The 17,016-nt window shown below is 49.1% G+C and overlaps 1 protein-coding gene across 5 annotated transcripts in view; it reads left to right on the forward strand.

Moving 5' to 3' along the window:
- NUP153 (nucleoporin 153) overlaps positions 1-14,933 on the forward strand; it is a 46,731-nt gene extending 31,798 nt beyond the window's left edge. For 4 of the 5 annotated variants that reach the window (XM_078600470.1, XM_078600473.1, XM_078600472.1 and 1 more), the window contains exons 15-23: positions 501-599; positions 1,721-1,935; positions 4,504-4,942; positions 6,160-6,336; positions 6,706-7,482; positions 8,657-9,376; positions 10,651-11,025; positions 12,204-12,381; positions 13,010-14,933. In XM_078600470.1, the coding sequence (XP_078456596.1) occupies positions 501-599; positions 1,721-1,935; positions 4,504-4,942; positions 6,160-6,336; positions 6,706-7,482; positions 8,657-9,376; positions 10,651-11,025; positions 12,204-12,381; positions 13,010-13,103 (3,074 nt within the window). In that variant the 3' untranslated portion in view covers positions 13,104-14,933. The remainder of the gene's footprint in view (positions 1-500; positions 600-1,720; positions 1,936-4,503; positions 4,943-6,159; positions 6,337-6,705; positions 7,483-8,656; positions 9,377-10,650; positions 11,026-12,203; positions 12,382-13,009) is intronic. The other variant, XM_078600471.1, reaches the window with a different exon arrangement.
- Positions 14,934-17,016: the final 2,083 nt, after the last annotated feature.

The following is a 17,016-nucleotide window of genomic DNA, read 5'->3' on the forward strand; positions in this document are numbered from 1 at the left end:
ATACGAACAAACCTGTCCGTATGTCCAGTTGCCTGTTTGGACCGCGAGTCGTAAGGTCAACCATTGTGCAATAGAATGGCGGTTGTGGCATCTACATCTGCAGAACATGAAGGCCCACCGGCATCTACATCTACAGGATATTATACAACTTTTAAAGCCATTCCCCGTGTTTAGTGTACATGCCGCACAACATGTTTGGAATCGACAGGAGTAAATTTGAACTTAAGAACAAATCGACTTACAAACGAACCTGGAACTTAACTCGTTCGTAAGTCGAGAAGTCTCTGTATTTTGCCTTGCGGGTATAACCTACATATCAATTGTGAACCAATTCTGTTTGGTTTAGCCGGCTTACTGTGAGTGACTCTTGTTTCTGCTCATTTTGAGCCCAACTTGGCATCAAGTCCATGTCGGATTCTTTAATTTACGGTAGTTGATTTTCATTAGGAAGATGTTTAATAATTAATAATCGAGCCCCCCACCCCGTGGTTGTTCTTCAGATGAGGACAATGACTCTGGAGGAGGTCCCTTCAAGGCAGCCAAGACTCTCAAGTCTGGCAGTGTGCTCGACATCTTGATGGCCTCTTCAGCACCCAAAGGTCGGTGACGATAGAGCCACATTACAATGAATCCTACAGAAGCCGTGCATCCTCTGCTGTCCGATACGAGCTTGAGGCTTCGTTAATGAGAAACGTCATGTGGCACACGTGAAGCCCTTTGTGTCAATCCACCGCTGGATAAGGGCTTCCACGCACCGTGTGGGTCGTGGTGCGCTATTTAACCACACGTCATGCTCGTTAGTGGGGGTTGATGGTGGTGAGCATAGATATTGAGTAGAGTATAGTCCAACCATGAATTTGGCTGCACGTCCCTCTGCTGACAACATTTTTCAGCAGGAGCCTGCAACACCTGCTGAGCACGTGATGGCCACCCGTCCAAGCAACTTTCCAGGCTCAAGCCTTCGCGGTTTCTGAGATCCGACGAGATCGGGCGCTTGCCGAGCAGTTTGGTCACAGGCTGAACATGACGACACTTGACGTAGTTCCCGTGGGTTTGCAGTGATTGTCACTGGAGCGACATGGCAGACATGTCTGTGGTGGCGTTTTAAACGGGATTACACGCTTTTATTTAACTCGCTGTCTGTTGTCGTTGTTGTTGTATCCTCAAATCTTGTAACTCAATTTTAACCCACTTCCCAATGTGGTATCGACTGCAAACTTGGTATACTTATGTCATACTGACAATACTATATTTTATCATAAAAAATATATATTTTTAAACATTCTTCTTTATATGTTATGTTTCGGCTTGGGTCTAATTGTCCACGGTCAACTAACGTTGATTGTAATTGCCCACGGTCCCTTGTGTTATGGCAAGCTTCGGGGCCACTTCCTGGAGTCGTGGAGTTCTTCCATTACTACAGTACATTCATGTACTTTTTAGTACCTTTCATAAAAGCGCATTTAAAAAAAAGTTTTTTTTCAAATATAAAAATTTTTTAATCCTCATTTAACGAAGCTGCAAACCCGTATCGGACAGCCCAGCGCGCACAGCCTCGGCGTGTATCTAGAAAAACAACAACTTAATGGGTTGCGTCTTTAAGCGTGACACCGCCTCTGCCGACCTTCCCTATCGTGATGCCATTGGTCGGCAGTCTGCTGTTGAATGCTCAACTCTTCACGTAGTCACACATGCATTTGCCTTCTGAATTCTTTCCCAGGGCCAGGCCTCGGCGAGGCGGCGGCGAGCGGCGGTAGTGGTGGCGAGGTGCGACCAACCGCCTCTGGGTTCGGAGATCGCTTCCGGCCGCCCGAGGGCTCCTGGGAATGCAACGCGTGCATGGTGCAGAACCAGGCGTCGCACGTGACGTGCGTGGCCTGCCAGGCCTCCAAGCCCACGCCCAAGCGAGCCACAGCCCCTTCCAGCATTCCAGCTGTGAGTAGGACACAATCCTAACCCTGCAGCACTCGCTGGCTGTTTTGACTGATTGATTGCAAGGGCCTCTGGCTATATGACTTTGAGAATTCAATGATGGATATCAAGAATACTGAACCAGACACACAGGGAAGCTGAGCTTTGATTATGGGCAGGTGTTCGCCGTGGTGGCGATGTTGCCTACCTCGCCTGGTATGTAGGGGTCGTGCATTCGATCCTGACCCTGACGCCTGCTGTATATTTGGAGTTTGAATGTTCTCCCAGTAGTCGCGTGGATTTTTCTCCGGATCTTCTGGATTTTCCCTCAACGTTTAGAAACATGCGTTTGGAGTATTTGGCTGCTATATATTTCCACATAATAGGCTACTTCATTGAGCTATAATTTTCGGCTAAGTCGCTTCTAAAAAAGAGCTTCTAGCTCAGTGGGCATTACCTGGTAATATAAAATAGTGTGAGTTTATAAAACTGGGTTTCTGAAGAGTTGGGCAGTGGTTGCACACATAAAACAACACATGTAATATGATGTTTGATTCTAGATTTGAAGCTTTCGTGACTGCAATGATTCATATTCTTAGGTTTTTTCGGTAAAGTCACGTAGGTAAAACATTAAAATTAATGAAAGTAAAATAAAACAAAATAAAAATATAAATCACGACGTTTCGGAGGCAACACAAGTCTCCGTCATCAGGTGGGACCGTCACAGCCGAATTAGCTGCATCAAGTGAAGCAATGATTCAAGATGTAATCCCTTACAAGCAAGTTGAAGGGAGGTGGAGAGGGGGGGGGTTTGGAGAGCTTATCAGACTGTGGTAGCCAATGAATGGAAACGTATCAGGAGGGAGGAGGAGCGGTGATCAAAGACTGCACGTAGTGCTCAACACAATGAATGGACACGTGTCGGGAGGGAGGAGGAGCGGTGATCAAAGACTGCACGTAGTGTTCAACACAATGAATGGAGACGTGTTGAACACTACGTGCAGTCTTTGATCACCGCTCCTCCTCCCTCCCGACACGTGTCCATTCATTGTGTTGAGCACTACGTGCAGTCTTTGATCACCGCTCCTCCTCCCTCCCGATACGTTTCCATTCATTGGCTACCACAGTCTGATAAGCTCTCCAAACCCCCCCCCCCCTCTCCACCTCCCTTCAACTTGCTTATAAGGGATTACATCTTGAATCATTGCTTCACTTGATGCAGCTAATTCGGCTGTGACGGTCCCACCTGATGACGGAGACTTGTGTTGCCTCCGAAACGTCGTGATTTTTATTTTTATTTTGTTTTATTTTACTTTCATTAATTTTAATGTTTTACCTACGTAACTTTACCGAAAAAACCTAAGAATATGATGTTTGAATTTGGCATGAACCATCGCTGAAGGCTGAATATCTATAGACTGATGGATGGGTGCTTTGTGAAGCGATTCTCTGCAGATTGTAAAGGACAGGTGCTGGGTGAGAGGCCTCTTCATAAGTCTGCAGAAGTGGCGTCGTATTCGTGGGTCATTGCTTGGCATGTGATCGTTTGCGGAGTTGAGGGGTTCCAAAGTTTCATCACTTTGCGGCAGTACTCCTAATGATAGCAGTTATGTTCGAATCCATGGTAGGGTGAAATATACCGCATTTATAAAATGAAATGTACCACAATTTTGACAATGTACCAGTTAAACACATCCGTTCACACTACATGCGTCGAATCACGTGTGAGAGTGTGTTAACATTTTGTGAAGATTGTAATGTTAAATGTACACTAACAGTGCAAACGAAACTAATGCAGAAACAAAATAATAATTAAGACAATTAACCTGTTCTAAAAGCAAATCACTACTCTGAATCATGACGGTTCATCAAATCGCCGTGGAGGTGAATTGTATGTATGCGGGGAAAGTTGATGGTGATTTCATGGAAATAATTTACTTTGAGCGCTTACGGATATCTCTTCACCAAAGCTCTCTCCAACGGCACACGCCCGTCTTATGTATGATTTCAAAACTGGGCTCGTGTCACCATGAGACCTTTGTAAATTGCGATGTGGATAAGCAGAGCCAGGATAATAAGCCAAGCTTAGCAAATCTCTTTAAATCAAATTGTCATTGTTTCTGTACTTTACACCTAGTTTGCATAAACAACGTTATTTTTTAAATGATGCCACATGCATTGAAAATTGGTGGGAGCGGTCTCCGGACAGCCTTACATATATTCTTAGGTTTTTTCGGTAAAGTCACGTAGATAAAAAATTAAAATTAATAAAAAGAAAATAAAAATCACGACGTTTCGGATGCAACACAAGCTTCTGTCTGCCTCCGAAACGTCGTGATTTTATTTTTATTTTACTTTTATTAATTTAAATTTTTTATCTATGTGACTTTACCGAAAAAACCTAACAATATGAATCCTTGCAGTCACGAAAGCTTCAAATCTAGAAGCCTTACATATATGTTTAAGTTTTGGTACACACGTGCTCGCCTAACCTGACGACAGGCAATGAAGACGACTACGATGGGGCCTTTTCTCAAGCAGGCTGTTAATGGGGTGGGCGGGGGATCTTCCATTGTCACCGTTTTGTTGCAGGCCAACGCCAAACCGCCGCAGGCTGCCGGGCCCTCGCTCGCCGAGCAGTTTGCTGCCCCTCCCGGCTCGTGGGACTGCGACACGTGCATGGTGTCAAACCGCGGCGAGACCTCCCGCTGCGTGGCGTGCGACACTCCGCGCGCCGGCCTCGCCCCCAAGCGGTCCGCGCTCGCCCCGCCGCTGTCCACCTCCTCCTCCTCTTCGGCCGCCTCCACCTTCTTCTCGAGCGGCGTTTCCACCGCTCCCGCCTCGATAACGAGAGCGCCCGCATCATCGGCGCCGCCGCCTGCGTACACAAAGCCCTCGGCAGCCGCCGCCGGCGCCTCCAGCCTGGCCTCCCTGTTTGTCCGGCCAGAGGGCGCGTGGGACTGCGATGTGTGCATGGTGCAGAACAAGGCTGGCAGCGGCTCGTGCGCGGCCTGTCAGACCGCCAAGCCCGGTGAGCCCTCGACGCATCACTTCGTCGTCATCGACGTCATCGGTAGTGTCACCATTGGAACCTCATTTGCCAGCAAAAATATGATAATTGGTTTTTTACCCTTCTATCTGGCAACAAAACTGACACCTTTTTACAAGGAGTCATGTTTGCATAGACCACAATACCTGCAGTCATAATGCAAACAAAAAACACAACTCTGATGATGTATACACTGTCCTTGAAGTTGATTGGTTCCACACCCGAGACAGCTTTCCTTAGAGCCTAGTCTAACATGGGTTGGACCAGATGACGCCAAAAGGCGCACAACTATCAATTGTCATCGGTAGTGTCACCAACACACGTCGTTAGCAGCAGCTTCACGGTCATTCGTTATCACCCGCTGGCAGCCTCCTTGGCTGTCTATCATCATTATCAATTGGCATAACCGTCAGCAGTGTCATCATCATCTTTTTCTCATCACCGTACGTTAACCTCATCGGTATAATCCATTTGTTGACCATCATCAAGCACACAATCATTAGTTGCAATCCTTTTTTTCGTGACGATGTTTTGTAGGCCTATCCCCAAGTAGCCCCATGCATACCAAATCATGGGATCGGGTCCCAGTTTTTGTTGCAACATATTTACGTTTATACTATCTGATGACGGATGATTGTGTTGCGCCCGAAACGTCGTGATTTATTGTATTTTCTACCTACGTGACTTTACCGAAAGAACCAAAGAGTATTGGATCCCTGCAGTCACGAAGGCTTCAAATCAAGATATTTACGTTTAACGTGGAAACAATGCACAAGACTGGATTGAATCCGCGAAGCCTACGTCACTGGGCAGCAGAGGAAATCGAGGCTCTGGGTGCCGTTTGAGCTATCACCACACTCGGGACAAGGATTTGGGAGTGGTGTGAGTTGGCAAAGGTTTGCTTGAGGAATCTGTAGCTTAGTCTGAGTCACATGCTTCTTGTGTCGGGTTAATTTCCTGAAACTTTGTTCCTGTCACACTAAATTCTCAGTATCAGATTGCACAAAACAACTTGAGTCAAGTATATGGGATTAACTATGGGATTAAAGGGAACATTTGTGGATTGATCATTGTTGTAATTTAATGACATCATCAGAAGACTTAAAACACTGTGCTTGGCACAACTTGGGTCCTAGGTTCGAATCTGGTTTGCCACCTGCGCGTGGAGTGATGACACGTCCCGTTTCCCATCCCTGCAGGTGGCAAAGCTCCCATGTCGTCCGCGGCACCAGCAGCCACCCCGGTCGGTTTTGGAGACAAGTTCAAGCGTCCTGCGGGCTCGTGGGACTGCGACACGTGCATGGTGTCGAACTCGGCGAGCACCAACGTGTGCGCCTGCTGCTCCACCGAACGGCCTGGAGCCGCCCGGCCCACAGGTGAGAATTCCACCCACCGTCATCTGCCCACCCCAGCTTCAACACTCGCCTTCACACCGCCAGCCACTCGGCCACCCAGCCCTTGGGTGCGAACCCTTGCCCCACTGCTGAGACCTCGCTGCCCTGCCACCCATTTCGCTCCTGCAGTTGGTCCCACCACCTACCCAACCCACAGGTGTAAACCCTCAGCCAACAACTGACTCTTTTCCCACCATTCACCCACCCCCTCCAACCCCACCATGCGCCTGGCCCCACCACCCACCAACAGCACCCATTCATTCTCCTTGATGGCCTGAATGTTAATAGGCTGTCTCAACATCATTGCTTTCCACAGTCTGCAAGGCTCAGCGACCTTTGCATTTGTTTCAGCAGCGCAGGCCCCAGCGCAGCCCGACCGGCCGACATTCTCATTCGGCCTCTCGTCAGACGACTCTGCCGCCAGTGCCCTGCCCAGCGCCGCCGCCACCTTCTCGTTCAACAGCCAGGGCGGCTTCAAGTTCGGCACGGGCTCCACATCGGCCAGCAAAGACACTACTACTACTGCCCCTTCCTCAACCGCTGGTGCTAGTGGCGTCACGGACACGAGTGGCCCGGCAGCAGCAGCAAGGGGCTTCACGTTCGGCACTACCGCCCCAGCCAACGACTCCACCGTGACTTTTGGCGGCGGTTTCAAGCTCCCGTCGAGCGACGCCGCGGAAACGGCACAGACGTCCGCCGCCACCTTCACGTTCGGTACCAAAGTGGGTGCCGGTAACTCCACCGTCTCCGCCGCCGCCACCACCGATTCATCTGCCGCCGCCGCGTCGACCGCAAAGATCGCAGAACCGAAGGGCCCGAGCGGCGGTACTTTTCAGTTCGGCGTCGCGACTCCGTCGTTTGGACAAAATGCGCTGGCCGGCGGTGCAGATGCCAGCAAGCTCGGGGCGGGGTTCGCGTTCGCGTCCGACAAAGAGGCGGCACCGGCCACGTTTGGCGGCTTCCAGTTCAAAACGAGCGGAGCCGCGGAGCAGCCGGCGGCCACGGCGACTTTCGGTGCGTTCGGCGGCGTGAAGCGTTCGGACGGCGCCGGGCCCGAGGGGAAGGCCGTGCCGCCGTTGGCGACGGGGTTCAGCTTCTCCAAAGAGGCGGCGCAGAAGACGGACGCAGGTTTGTGCGCGACACCGATCGGCGGCGTGCGTGTTGTTTTTTACGATGATGGGTCGTCGGTGTTGCTTCCCTTTTGGAAAAGGATTGTGGTAGTTTCTGTGTTGCTGTTGGCATAGCTCGGATGACAAATATGAAAGTTATTGTCGGCAGAAATGACAAATGTAAAACGGTGTTTGTGTTTGTATATTTGTATATACCGTAGCCAATATGAACAGTTCACGAGGTCTGTACTGGTATCCACCGCGATGAGTTGCAGCATGTTGTGTTGTTTCGCATATATTCGTTTCTGATTAATAGGGAACACATTTCTTTATTAGGGAACCTATTTCCGTTACATTCTTTGGACAAAAATGGCAATCACAAATGTTGCTCAATTTTAAAACGAGGAATTCATTGGGGGGGGGGGGGGGGGGGAACGCAGGCTAATTTGGCTACGTAACACCATCCATAATGTGCATGTCTAGCGTGTACCACCGGAGATCCCTCCACCATGTGGTGAGATCTCTCTCAAGCTGGACTCGACACTGGTGGTGTAGTTGCTTGAATCCCATGGTGAGGCCCTATTAGATGAGTAATCTGATAGGAAGAGGCCGAGGAGATTATACCACCAGCACCACCACGAGTATTAACTGGTAGTCACTGCTACAAGGAGCTGGACCAGCAGAAAAAAACTGTCTTTGGACATATACATTTTAAAGAGTTCTACAATCAAGACAATGTCCAGGGAAGAGCCCAGAAGAAAAGCTTCCGCTGGTGAATATTTCTGTGACTTTAGCTTCATCGTCAGATGAAGAGGCAGGTGATCCTGCTTTGTCATCTGCATAACTCCACCCCCTGCTCACCCAACGAGGCATCATCATTGATCAGCAAACTCTGAAACTATCTCTGGCAAGTTTTAAATAATTATTTGTATTTAATATTAGCTAAAAGGTATGTTATCTTAGTGTTTGTTCCAGAAATCTCGGCTAGGAACAACCACTGATTTTAACATTATGGCGATGGGAAATTTGAGTTTGCTTTGAATAATTCAGATTTAAGTAGTATTTCCCAGGAACACATTTCTTATTTATCGTGGAGTATTTTTGTATTTCTTTACTCTGCCAACTATTGTCACCTGACCCCTACACATTTCCTGTACAATCACCCCCCCCCATCTCCGCTGTTCCTTTTGTAGATGAACCCACAGCCAAGAAACCATTCGGCTTCGCCACCATGAACCCATCCGCTGCGGCCACCCCCGGCCTTTTTGGTGCCGCGGCGCCTGCACCCGCCTCGTCTGCTGCAGCCCCCGTGAGCGGCAGCTCCTTCTCGTTCGGCACGAAGCCCATCGCGTTCGGCGTCCCCGTCAAACCGGACGCGCCCGCGGCCAACGCCGGTCCCTCCACCTCCATTGGGGCTGCTCCGCCCTTCATGTTCGGCCCCGCGGCCTCCGTGTCGGCCGCCAAGCCCGACCCCGCCGCGACCGGAGCCGCCCCCGCCTGCTCGTCCGCGCAGATTGCGCCGTTCGGCTTCGCCCCTTCGGCTAAGCTCGACAAGCCTACCACGACCTTCTTGTTCGGGCCGGGCCACGAGTCCCAGCAGCAGCAGCAGCAGCTCGCGGGCACCGCCGCTAACAACTCTGCCACGCCGGTGGCGCCGTTTGTGTTTGGCAAGACGGACGCCGGCGTGACGAACGCGACCGCGACCAACGCGGCCGCGGCACCGCCGGTGTTCGGCGCGGTGCCCAAGACCGACGCGCCGGCCGCAAACTCCGGCGTCGCAGGGGCCCCGGGGTCGGGCGGCTCCACGTTCATGTTCGGGCCCTCGGCCGGGAGCGCGGCCAGCGCCGCCACGGCCGCCGTCACACCCTTCGGATTCGGTGGAGTCACGGGCGCAGCCAGCTCCAGCGGCGCAGGTCTGCGGCGAGAGCTTGGCGGCTTGCTCACCGTCACCACGCTCGTCTGCGGGCACTCGCCAGCACGGCACATTTCACCCGCGCTGCACATTCGGCACAACGCTCGCGAACACTGCGCTCGTTTTGTTGCCTGTGCTGCGTGGTCATCACCAGTGCGCTCGTCAGCATGACGTGTCACACTTTCAGCATGCTCGACACTCAAATGCACTACAGTCTTTCGTACTCAATGTGCATTACATTCGTTCGCTCTCTTGGACCTTGTGCTGTTGTGCTGGTCCTCCAGATGTTTAAACGAAGATGTAACCCACATGGCAAATGGAAGTTTTTGTGTGTGTATATATAGATTGGGAAGTGTGGTCCTGGGACAAATTTGAATATATATATATATTTTTTTAGCGAGGAAAATAAGACGTCGCAATCACGGTCAGGTTATGTCACACGAGTGTGCAATGATGACATGCTCGGGTCTGTGTTTTCATTTAACGAAGCGTTAAACTCATGTTGGACAGTGCCAGAGCACAGATGGGTTCCATCTTCCTCCAAATAAATGCACCACCACCACCACACTTAATTACTCCCTCAGCGCCAACTCTCTTTCAGACTCGTTGCCGACCTGCTAACGGGCTAATCATGTTTACATAATTATATAACTCGACAAATGGCTGCTTGGAAAAATTGAACTCATTAAATTAAGATTCCAGCTAATTTCTTTGCAGCGTGGTTGGTAAAATGAGACGGGAATAGGATGAGGGAATGAACACATCGGACACGGGGGGGAAAGGAAAATGGCTGGAATGCAGCAGGCAAGACCAAAATGTTATGGTCACATGAAGGGGATTGTGGAAATCTCCCTTGTCAAAAATCAGGGGCCAGGACAAGAAAGAGGTGGGAAGATTGTGTCCTTGGAGGCTTCAGAGCAGAATGCGACTAGGCTGGAGGCAGAGAGAAAATAGGAAGCTGGGAAGTCAGAGAGAAGGAGCGTGAACAGGAAACAAATTATGGAAAAAATTAGTGACGATAAACGGTAGCGCATGACGATGTATGCTAACCATTTTGGTGGACAATACAGGTGATGATGAACCTAATCTAAAATCTTAGATGCCTTGGCTTGCAATTTACACACGGGTCATCTTTACCACAGTAGATCTCTACCCCTGTTTGCGAAGCTGCACTAACCGTGACGGGGCGTGTGTTGTGTGCGATTTGTTTTTTTCCCGCGCTAACCACGCTGCTGCTCCACCCCCCCCCCCCGCTCTTCCTCTGCTACAATCCAGGCTTCGGCTCCGGCTCGAGCTCCATCTTCTCAGCGCCCGGCAGCTCCCTGCCCACGTTCGGCACGGCTTCATCCGCTCCCCCGGCGGGCGCCGCTCACGCCTTCGGCACCCAGCCTGGCAGCAGCGGCGGCGGCGATGGCGGGGGCGGCCCCGGCGGGGCACCCTTCAGGCAGCAGCCGCCCACCCAGCCGCCTGCGTTCGGCTCCTCGGGGCCCTCGCAGTTGGCCCCGCCAGCTTTTGGCTTCTCGGCCAATCAGCAGCAAGCGCCCGCGTTTGGCTCGGGGGCAGCGCCCGCCGGAGGGCAGCAGCCGCTGTTCTCGGCCGCGGTGCAGAAGCCGGCGTTCGGACCTGGTGGCGCCGCCGGGCAGCCCGCTGGTGAGTGGTAGTGCACGCCGAGTATCTGAAGGCCTCGTCGGTTCACCGATTCCAAAATCCATTCTTGCACTCCATTTTAGGGTAAAGAACAAAAGTGTTAGAGAATGTGAAGAATGGGGCATATGAATCAATCAATTCTTATACTTGTGATGCACGCATCGAATTAATTGCAAATTTGCTAAATTATATGAAAACAATGACAACCCATGTGGCGAGGACCCTGGGGCCAGCCCAGGACACGCCGGCAGGACGATGTCGCTCAGCTGGCCCAGGAACGCCTGGGAATTCCCCAGGAAGGGCTAGAGTCTGTCGCCAAGGAAAGGGAGGTCCGGACCGCACTACTCGACGTGTGTGCCGTTGTGGGCACAATGGGATATTAATTTTCATTATAATGGGCACAGACAGACAACATTTTACAAAAGCTGAGGAGTGCATCAAACGAAGTAATTGCGCGTGATGCTTGCTTGGCATTGCGTTGAGACGTAAAGAGGAAAAAGCACACAGTGGCGCATCGTATTGAGTGTTCAAGCAAGTGGGCTTGGGCAGGACTCTTCGCTGATGGGGATTTTGGCCGATGGATCAGAGCGGTGACGGAGTGGCAGCTATTGAAGAGAGCAAACCCAATATGACAACCACTGCAGAGAATGGAACATTGAGAACCAGACTTGTGCTCGCTCACCTGTCTTGGTGTTACATTTACTGACGGTGTATTCAGGTGTCGAGGTGACGAGATGTTCACGCTTTCGCCCGGTATTCAGGAGGTCGTGGGTTTGATCCTGACCCTGACGTCTGTATATTTGGAGTTTGTGTGTTCTCCCTGTGGGCGAGTGTGTAATTTTTTCCGGGTCGTGCAGTGTTTCCCTCCACATTTAGAAACATGTCTTAGAGTTTTTGGCTGCTATAAATGTTCATATAAGCCGCTTTGTTAAACTATCATTTGTGGCCAGGTCATTTCTGAAAGACCTATATAGCTCGGTGGGCGTTACTTGGTAAAATAACAATTAGTTTTTTATCGTTTTATTGGAATTTAATGATGTAATTAATCTGGAAAAAGCCTCAATACTCTATTTTAGGAGGGGGGTCCTACATTGGGACGCATCTCCCAACTTCTTCTCAATGACAATTATTGAGCAGATGCAGATGTCATTTACCGATGCCGTGTCGTCGTACGCTGTCAGGCTCCGGGAGTTTCCAGTTCTCTGGCGCTGCCCCGGCAGCAGCAGCAGCTCAAGGCTTCAACTTCGGAGCAGCGAGTTCTGCGCCGGGTCCCAGCGGGAGCAGCTTGACGTTCGGAGGGAGCCCACAGCAGGCGCCCGGCACCTTCCAGTTCAACGCCCGCCCAGGGTTCAACATCGGGTGAGCTCCCCCCCCCACCCCACAACTGTTCACAGCCACGTTCTTAAGTCCTACTTTCTCATCAGCGCGTAACATTTGTTTTTGACCCAGCTCCTGTTTAATCTTGAACAAGGATTGTTAGAAAACTTCTTAATTTATCGAGTAAATTTGGTTATTACGCTCCAAAAATATGCATAGAATTGTGCAGTTAATCATTTTGGAGTTGTATTAGTACTTTATTTAGTTACATGCATAGATTTTATACATGAACAGCAACACCCAAAGTAATTTATTTCACAAACTTAATTTTGCAGCTTCTTAAATCATGACAATTCGTCAAATCGTGGAGGGTCAGTGACTTCCGACCTTAATAATTGTCAGCTGGGGTAGCTTGGAAATTAACATTCACCCCTTCTGCCCCACATGCGGAGGAATAGCTATACGCCTGCAGGGGGCAGTACAGGATTTCTCAGGCTGTGCAAGACGATCCCATTTAGCAAGCGCACGCCTGTGAAGTGAAGGGCAATTGCTCGTCATTGAGGTCGCTCGTGAATTGGGGGGGGGGGGGGGTTAGGGCGCAGGGTCGGCCCATTCTAAAGTATTTCTGTGTCCCCCCCCCCCACCCCCTCGCTTCGTTCTGCTTTCACAGGATGTCCGGGAGCCCAGCGAACCAGTTCCAGGGTAGTTCTAGCGCCACCCTCAAAAACCGTAAATACAAGACCGCAGTTCGCCGCCGCAAGTAACGTGCGGGGGTGGGTGGGGGCCCTCTCCCCCTGGCCGCTCGCGCCTGCGCTGCATGCCCCGCACCGCCGCCCATCTCCCTCGCAAGCAACGCCGGAGCCCCTCGCTGGGGCTTTATAACCGATTACCGAGAAGGCTTTTTATCGAGGGCTAAATAGAAGAACTCTTAGTACGTGAGATTTGTTTTTTAAAGCAAGCAAACTAAATGGAACACGTAATTAGAACTGGTCGAGCAAGGCTTTTAGGCTTTGCAAGGCGTGCGTGTGACGCGTCCCCCCCCCCCAGTCCGCGCTTGCGATGAACCCGTTCGGCACGGTCGCAAACGGCGCGTGCGTCGGCGAGCTCTCGCGTGTTGGCAGGAGTAGCTGGGGCCAGAAATAAAGACAAGGGGAGGGAAAAAATCCGTGGACAGTGGCTTGGGTTATAACCGTGCCCCACGTCTTCGGCCGCATTTCTTTTTGAACGCTTTGTCGTTCATTTAAGTGTCAGCATTCAGCTTGGGCCCGTGGTATTTCCTCGTTTGAGTCTGAGGAGGTCTGCTTGTGCGTGCGTGGTGCAGGGTGACATAGGTGTTGTTATTGGAGCGTGCGCGTGCGCGCGCTCGTAGCAGTGCGTTGAGAAATGCCGCGCGTGAGCGCACTGGAGCGTTGTTGTTTTTCTCTGAGCAATTGGGGAACGAGTGCGAGTTGGGAAAGAGTGGATGCGTGCAGAGTCTAAAAGGGGGCTGCCGTTGTGAATTTTAGCTTATTTTATAAATGGTTGCGAATGGCACTGCATGTACATAAGCAACTCTTGGTTTTTTTAAGCTTACACTCTTGTAATTAAAATTTGATTTTACGTTTTTCTTTCGTGTTTCTTTTTTCTATTCCTTTGCTATCTTGTATTTGTGGAGTATTTTTTTTGCTTTCATTTTCCTTTCTTGGCAATGTCTCTTTCCCCCCCCCCCTTACCAAAATGTTGCAAAGAAGAACCCTCTCCATTATTCAAAGTTGCCTAAATCCATTGGCTGTGCGTTACTGGGTGGAAAATTGGTATATTATGTAAATTATCTGCTCTTTCGTCTCTCCTCGCGCTGTGAATGGATGAATGCCGTTATTGGCTGAAGTTAAATTTAAACAAAAATAAAAAATGAAAAAAAAATAGGATGCGTTTTGGACCCCAGAGAAATCCCTGCAGTTGTACAAAAATGAAGTTTTATTTTTTTACGCGATTTATAAAATGGACAGTGGTAACTTTGGATAATAAGGACAATGGTGATGCGAGTATAAAGCTTTGTTTATTGACACTTACTATCAGTTTTCGCTGATGTAATTGCCTCCAATAAATATTATTAAAAGTAACATCCTGAGCCGTGCCTACTGTGTGTTTGGATTTTCCTGTGGTTACTTTGCCTCGATTAGAGGCAGTCTCTGTCATACACAAACTCACGATACCAGCCATAGCCACGTCTTAAGTCACATGACATGCTGAGGATTTTCAGAAGCAAACCGGAGGAGATCTGGCTTTTAAGCGTCGTCGTGATGGTCCGATGGAAATTAACCAACATCTTTCACTGCCCGTCGGTGCCGTGTTTTAATATCCACTAACCACATCAAGGTGTGAATTGGTGTTGATTATAAGTGTGTTGGAAAACAACGTATTTGCTATATATAGACGTGTGCCTCTTAAAATAGCAATTTATCATTCTTTACGTAATGACTGCAAGGTTGTGGTATCAAGACAACTTCTTGGGTGATTTTTGTGTAATTGACGTTACAGCGCCTTAACTGAGATGAATAATTCTGTATATTAAAATCTGAATATTTATAGTGAAATAAAGGCTGTTGATTTGACGTTTGAGTTGCAGGTACTGTATATATATATTTCGTTTGGATATTCCTGCACGGATTCATTTCAAGTTGTCATTGACACCGAGTGACTGCAAGAGTGAGCGAATACTGCGAGGCACACAAGGGACGACAGACGAGCAAGGGATGGTGGTCCGCTATGTTTTGAGGGGTTATCCACCAATTGAGTTATGTTATGTTGGAGGAAACGGGAGCATCAGGAGAATAAAATATTTGAAAATACTTTTTTTAAAAACACTCTTTTTAAAAATTTACTGTCCGAGCTGCCCCTCCCCCTGCCCCCTTCCCCCATCGCCCCTCCCCTCCTTCCACATGCCCCGCCCCTGGGCGTGGCTCCCCGAGGCTTGCCGTGACGTAAGGGACCGTGGTGATTTACAGGCAACGTGAGTTGAGCGTGGACAATTAGAGCCGTAAAATAATATTGTTTTAAAATATATTTGTTTTTAATGATAGAATATAGTATTGTCATCAGTATGACATACCTATACCAAGTTTGCAGTCGATACGACATTGGGAAGACGATTGAAATTGAGTTACAAAATTTGAGGATACGACAACAGCGAGTTAAATAAAAGCGTGTTAAATGTTAAAGACATTTTTTTTTATTTAAATGATAGAATATAGTCTTGTCATAATTATGACATAAATATACCAAGTTTGCAGTCGATAGCACATTGGGAAGTTGGTCAAAATTGAGTTACAATATTTTAACAATATTTTTTGAGGATACGACAACAGACGGAGTGAGTTAAATAAAAGGGTGTAAAACCCTGCACGTGCAAGCGTGAAACTCGCTCCCTCTCGACAGACGGGATCCGGTGGAAGTCAGTATTTTTGCTGCACTGCCTTCCCCTGGCAAGCCAGGGTATGGCACCCCCACGGGAAGGGAGTTCCACAACAATTGTGCAATCCACGAACCCTCCTCACCTCTACTGCCGTGCTGGATTACAAGCGTGCTCCACCACTGTGGAATACTCTTGCAAAGTCTTCTTGGTTCTTTCGGTAAAGTCACGTAGAAGGAAAATAATAAAAATAAAACAATAAAATTATTCTTACGACGTTTCGGCCACAACGCAAGCAGCCGTCTTCAGGTGGAGAACACCTGAAGACGGTTGCTTGCGTGCCTTCTCGACAGACTCCTGAAGACGGCTGCTTGCGTGCCTTCTCGATAGACCTGTTCTCCACCTGAAGACGGCTGCTTGCGTTGTGGCCGAAACGTCGTGAGAATTATTTTATGTTTTATTTGTATTATTTTATTATTTTCCTTCTACGTGACTTTACCGAAAGAACCAAGAAGATGAATCCCTGCAGTCACGAAAGCTTTACATCGAAACTCTTGCCAAGCTTACCGTGTAGCCTCAACATTACATTTTAATCAGGCAGTTGTGGTAATTCATCCACCAGGCCACTGCCTCCTGTAACACACTGCAACTGGCGCTACGATGAGAAATCTCACCACCATGAGGCGTTACGGTGGCGAGATGTTATCTACCTCTCCTGATATGCAGGGCGTTGTGGGTTAGATCCTGACGCTCAGTGTCTGCCTGGTCTCACCGTGGTTGAGTAGATTTTTCTCCAGGTCCTCAAGTTTTTCCCTCCCACATTTAGAAATATGCTTTTCTGAGTATTTGGCTGCAATACATTTCCACGTGATGAGCCACTTCGTTGGTCTATCACTTGTGGCCGGGTTACTTCTGAAAGAGCTTTATAACTCGGTGGGCCTTACCTGGTAAAATAAAAACGGTTGGAAATCGCTGTGTTGCCTCCACCGTCTTGAGTGGTGCAAAGGGATTCATCCTCTTGGTTCTTTCGGTAAAGTCACGTAGAAGGGAAGTAATAAAATAATAAAAATAAAACATAATAAAATAATAATTTTATTCTATTGTTTTATTTTAGTTTTAGTTTTATTATTTTATTACTTCCCTTCTACGTGACTTTACCGAAAGAACCAAGAGGATGAATCCCTGCAGTCACGAAAGCTTTAAATCGGTGCAAAGGGTTTAAAGAAAGTGATGAGGATATGAAGACATGTCCTATGACGGCGGTGGACATGTTATAAAGTATTCTA

Source organism: Lampetra planeri, chromosome 14 (assembly GCF_965212315.1).
Source record: "Lampetra planeri chromosome 14, kcLamPlan1.2.h2, whole genome shotgun sequence".
Lineage (NCBI taxonomy): Eukaryota > Metazoa > Chordata > Hyperoartia > Petromyzontiformes > Petromyzontidae > Lampetra > Lampetra planeri.